Here is a 5,328-nt window from a genome sequence, read left to right on the forward strand (position 1 = left end):
TATTCATCTTCCTATAATTACCCATATGAAGACCGGCGTTCTGCTGCTCGGCAATCTTCTGCATTTGGTCCAATTCTAAGAGAAGACGAGGGACCATAAATAGGGGTCACCATTCCGGGCGGACGTCATTCACGGTACAACCGATACCTTACAACCCTTCCAGAGGGATTCAAGACTTAATAAATTAGTTAGCAGTCTCCCTTTTTCACACTTGGTGACCATGGCTCTTTAATATGGGGTAACTCCATCAAAATGTAGCCTATTATTATTAAGACGGCGCGTTTATATAATGATCTTCAGATGACGGTGGAGTAGCGACCAATGATTTACTGATCCTTCTTCCATCAGGGCTACTCTTTGGTCATCCATCAGGGCTACTCTTTGGTCATCGCCGAGTTGTCGTTTAATTTGTTACAGGATATCACGAGGTTTGCTGTGGGACTTACTAATAGGCCCGACTTTCGTCTTACCTGTGGCAGCTTCATCTTCATTGCCACAATCGCTTGGGAGGATTTGATCTTAGTCGGTACAGTCTCCCTTTGAGTCACCGATGTTGCCGCAGACACAAGTCCTGGCTTCGGTTTCGTGTTTGCTCCTTGCTTTAATGCTATTTCTTTCTGATGAAACAGAAAATTTCGGTCTTTTGGCTTGAAGAAGATTGGACGTGTTGCCGATTCCAGGTTTACATTAAACTCGGGCGGGCAGACGGACGACCAGCTCTAATTATTAATAAATTCCACACAAGATAATTCTGGAAAAAGAAATAAAAAGTGAAGTGAAGTGTGCAGATATTAAGTAAATTTGTTAGTGGTTCATACCGAAGTAAAGCTCGCGTCCCTTGCGACGTCCTTGAACTTACTCTTTTGGATAGAATCGAGGAGTCTTTGGCCGAGTTCATATATTTTTCTAGTACTTGGACGTGGAAAACTAAGAGTGGCTTTAAAATGCTTCTGAATCTATTAGAGTGGAGGACCCGAAGTCGGCCACATCATAGCTTTCTTACCATGGCAATGACTTGGTAACTAAACCTAATTCGAATCGACGAGCTCGGGTATCAAGGAGGATCCGTTGGAATACAGTGAGTAACCTGACTGCATACCGTATGCACTGATAGACACGAAGTAGCATAACACCCCAACGTTAGGCAGTCATTTTTAAATAGGAGACTGGGAATCCATGGAGTCAAAACTCAGTCGTCGCGTCAGTGCAGAAAAACATTGGTACTCGGTTATTTTCTCCGAGATCCTCCTTTTAGACCCGCTGACTGTCCGCGAATGTTTACTTTATTCGCATTTTCCCAAATAAATCTATTGGGCAGAGTTTGGATAGGTTGAGTCCGTAATCTGTGGACCGGTCAGTGCTATCATCACTATATCTGCAGAAGTCGAAAGCTTATGGAAGTATCCGCCACTAAATCCACAGCGCCACTTTTCACCATTTGGACGGATGAAATGAAGCTCGGACTGAACATAACTGTCAGTTCCGAACTGTTTGGGGTTCTACTGGTAATGTTTCGGTAGCACGGTGTGTCAGGTCTGCGGAACTAGCATGGCAGTTGGTGTTGGTTCTTCGGGGAGTATCGTGCTGGAGTTTTGTTTATACCGAAATCGCGGGTAGAGCTTCGGCTCGGTGTAGAGTTGCATTACAGCCTGGCGCCTAAACAATAGGAGACAGGGGTTTTTGATGGGTTCCGCTCCTCTATCCAAGGAGGTGACCACGTCCAAATACGTGTGATCGATTGATACCTGAACTGGCGTTAACCAACTGACGTTGGTTGACGCTTTGTATTAACTGGTGTTTACAGCAGAATGGGGTGAGACCCCAAAGTAGGTACCCACGCACTCTAAGCATCTCTGAACATAACGGTCGATGGAGAACAAATTCCGTACTATAGGTCATATTATAGAAGGTCTGAGGACAATTTTTATTTTCTTCATAAAAAACTTGGAAGTTCCTTACCCCTTTTTTATATTTTTTTCTATTTCCAAACATTTTACACTGACCATCTCTAACATTCCATTACTGGTCGGCAAATAAAATAGGCCAACGAACTTTTTTCTATTCAATTCAATTATGGTGAGCATGCACTCACTACTCCCCCAAAAAATGTGTTTTTGTTTTTAATTCAGTTCAATTGATCGCTCGACAATCGGCATGATTTGTTTGTCCACACAACCTGGGTTATTAGATAATACCGTATTCGTGATACTCCCGAAATTGGGTCTCCTCACCCTTGCATTCAAAACAATGAAGCGTTTAAATGCCGCTGACGACTACTACTCTAATAAATTGAAATGTGATTTGAATAATGAAGCGGCAGTGTATGGTGTGATAAACGGGAGGGGTAGGGAATTATGCGAACAATTGCGGTAGCCGAATGGATGTAATAACACATCGTTTTAGTACACCCATGTCTTTGGATGCCCAACAAATGGCGCATGGTATGTCTCTATCAATTTATAGACTTTTGTTCGTTGCTGGCGATGGTGCGGTGAATTTTAAAATGCTCCGATTTACAACATCGCCGTGGTGAATATTAAAAAACAGCTATTTTAATTTTTTGTTAAAGAAATCAACTGAAAAAGTAACCAAAGATGTATTTAATTGTACAACATAGGTGGATGAGTTCAGATTAATCATCGATACCTTGAACTGGGAAGTGCTATTTTTGCGGAAGTGAAATTAGAAACAAAAAAGAAATAAAATAATCGATTTAGGAAAAAGGAAGTGCAATAGACAATTTTTTGGTTTCGAATTCAAAATTAAAATGAAAGTGAGTAATTGAACATCTTAAAAATCTTCTTCTTTTGGAACTCAAAATTTTATAAAAACCCTTTCCATGATCATAGTTTTTATTCACAATCACTCTGTGCATCATGTCGGTAACATTGATCAGCTATACCTCTGCCCTGACGACCACCAAAACTGAAATGTATGTATTAAAATCAACTCTAAACTTTGCGAGCTTTTAATAATATCCTTTCTTTTTAGTGTCAAACACACCGATTCCGATCCCGAAAAGGAAGGTTTCTGGGCCCGCAAAGAATCCTGGAAATCAAGATGGGTCAAATATTGGCGCCCGAAAACAATTTATGTTCCGGTTTGGAAAAAAGTCTGGACACCGGTGATACAAAATGAATGGGTTCCACTGCCAAATGCTCCAGCCGGATGGTCAAAACACGATAAGAGTAGTGTCAGCGAAATTGTCTATTAGGAGGATTAGTTTCTAAGTTTAGTATAGAATTGGATTAAGGGGGGTGATCGTGTTAAAAACATTTTGTCCTCACCTTATTCAGTAGTCATCGAATTGCATTCATTTGAATTCAAACTTGCCATATTTATTATAAAACAAAAATTATTTATTCGAATATTATTTATTAAAAATAGAAGTATATAAAAACTGGTTTTTGTTAATGTTAATCTTAGTGATGGACTAAAGCCAACCACCCGTTAATTCTCTTGGATCATATTACCTCTTTATAAGCCTTAAACATGCCTTACAACAAGCGTTGGGGAACATTTCGATACTAAATACCTTGTACTATGTTCTTTCCTAGCTGTAAGAAGGATTTTGTGTGAGAATTCTTATTAGAGTGAATTTTCATTTTGAATTTTACAGTAGATATAGTGCCTATTGTCGATAGAGCCAGGTATAAATGGGTCGGTCCGGAACGAACCGGTTCAAAAGGAATTATTCCGCAAAAGGAACGATTGGTATTAGGTCCGGTTCTTTCGTTCCTATTTATACATTCGTTCATCTGGATTTTGCCGTTCAGGGGACGTGTACCAATTACCAATGGAACTGAAATGAACAAGTCGATAGAGCCAGGTAGAAATGGGTCGGTCCAGAACAAACCGGTTCAAAAGGAATTATTCCGTAAAAGGAACGATTGGTATTAAGTACAGCTCTTTCGTTCCTATTTACAAATTCGTTCATCTGGATTTTTCCGTTCAGGGGACGTGTACCAAATACGAATGGAACTAAAATCAACAAGTAACTTGTGGCAGCTAAGGTGCGATCTAATGTAACACGGAAACTCGACGTCGAAAAGCTGCAAACACAACATATAGCAGAAGCCTACTCCGCTCAACTTACCCACTTGCTTGATGAAAGTACTCCTTGTCCCGATAATAATATTGAAGCACAATGGCAAAGAATTGCCCACTCACACTTGGGTACCAAAAACCACCACCAAGAAACGTCATAATGCTACTGAGGCGAAAAACCCAGCGTATCGGGCAACCCGGCAGACAGTAGCAACTCGTAATGCGATGGAGAATTATCGATAGAAAAGGAGAGAGGAGAAACGTAATTTCAGAAAACAAGAAGAAAGGACAAGAAACATGTGAGCGTGAGCAAATCGATATGTACAGGAGTCAGAATGAAGTCTGGAAATTTTACCAACGAGTAAAACACCAAACCGAAGACTTTGGTGTAGGTACAGCCTCCTGCAGAGATGAAGAAGGAAACTTGATGACAGATACAGATAGCGTGTTGAGGATCTGGAAGGAAAAAGATTTTGGTATCAAATAGTGGCCGTGATCCAGATGCCCCAGAACCGATAAGAGATGACGGTATAGATTGTATACCACCTAGACAAGATGAGGTCATAGTAGTAATTAATCGGATAAGGAAAAATAAAGCACCGAACTATTCAAGGCCGATCGTCAGACGCTGATCAGGAGCATGCACCAGCTGATTAGCACAATTTGCCTAGAGGAATGCATACCCAATGATTGGAACCTCAGCATCCTGTGTCCCGTGCACAAGAAAGGAGACAAGACGATATGTGCCATCGCATATAAAGTGCTATCCAGCGTGCTGTGTGAACGACTGAAGCTAATGGTCAATGACATTATTGGACCATACCAATGCGGCTTCAGACCTGGCAAATCCACCATTGACCAGATTTTCAGTCTGCGTCTATTCAGAGGTGTTGAAAGCCATGTCTGCGTTTGGCATTCCTGCAAAATTAATAGGCTATGCAGGATAACTTTAACTGGTACAAGGTCAGCAGTTAAAGTCGGAAAGGACGTCTCAGGGTCCTTTAATACCGAACGAGAATTTAGACAAGGTGACAATTTGTCGTGTGACCATTTAAACATCCTGCTGGAAAATGTCATACGAGAGGCAAAGGTGGACAATGAAATGGCGCTCTTCGTCATCACATAGACGACAGTAATCCTCTCCACTGGAGTCTCACTTCGAAGTGAGAGATCTAATCTTGCAGTGACCTGTTATGATCTCCACAACCATTTTGATCTCCCTCTTATTGTATGTCAACAGCGAAGATGTTCTTTTATGAGATAATTCAGGCCAGATAGATT

General features: G+C 41.0%; 1 protein-coding gene across 1 annotated transcript; it reads left to right on the plus strand.

Annotated features, from left to right (window-relative positions):
* Positions 1–2,848: 2,848 nt before the first annotated feature.
* Positions 2,849–3,214, plus strand: LOC133325567 (uncharacterized). The gene is made up of 2 exons (XM_061534307.1): positions 2,849–2,932; positions 2,992–3,214. The coding sequence occupies exons 1-2, from the start codon at positions 2,877–2,879 to the stop codon at positions 3,212–3,214; spliced, it is 279 nt and encodes a 92-aa protein (XP_061390291.1). The 5' UTR covers positions 2,849–2,876.
* Positions 3,215–5,328: the final 2,114 nt, after the last annotated feature.

This window comes from Musca vetustissima, unplaced genomic scaffold (genome assembly GCF_032173495.1).
Source record: "Musca vetustissima isolate MV318-11 ecotype Yass unplaced genomic scaffold, APGP_CSIRO_Mvet_v1 utg1397, whole genome shotgun sequence".
Lineage (NCBI taxonomy): Eukaryota > Metazoa > Arthropoda > Insecta > Diptera > Muscidae > Musca > Musca vetustissima.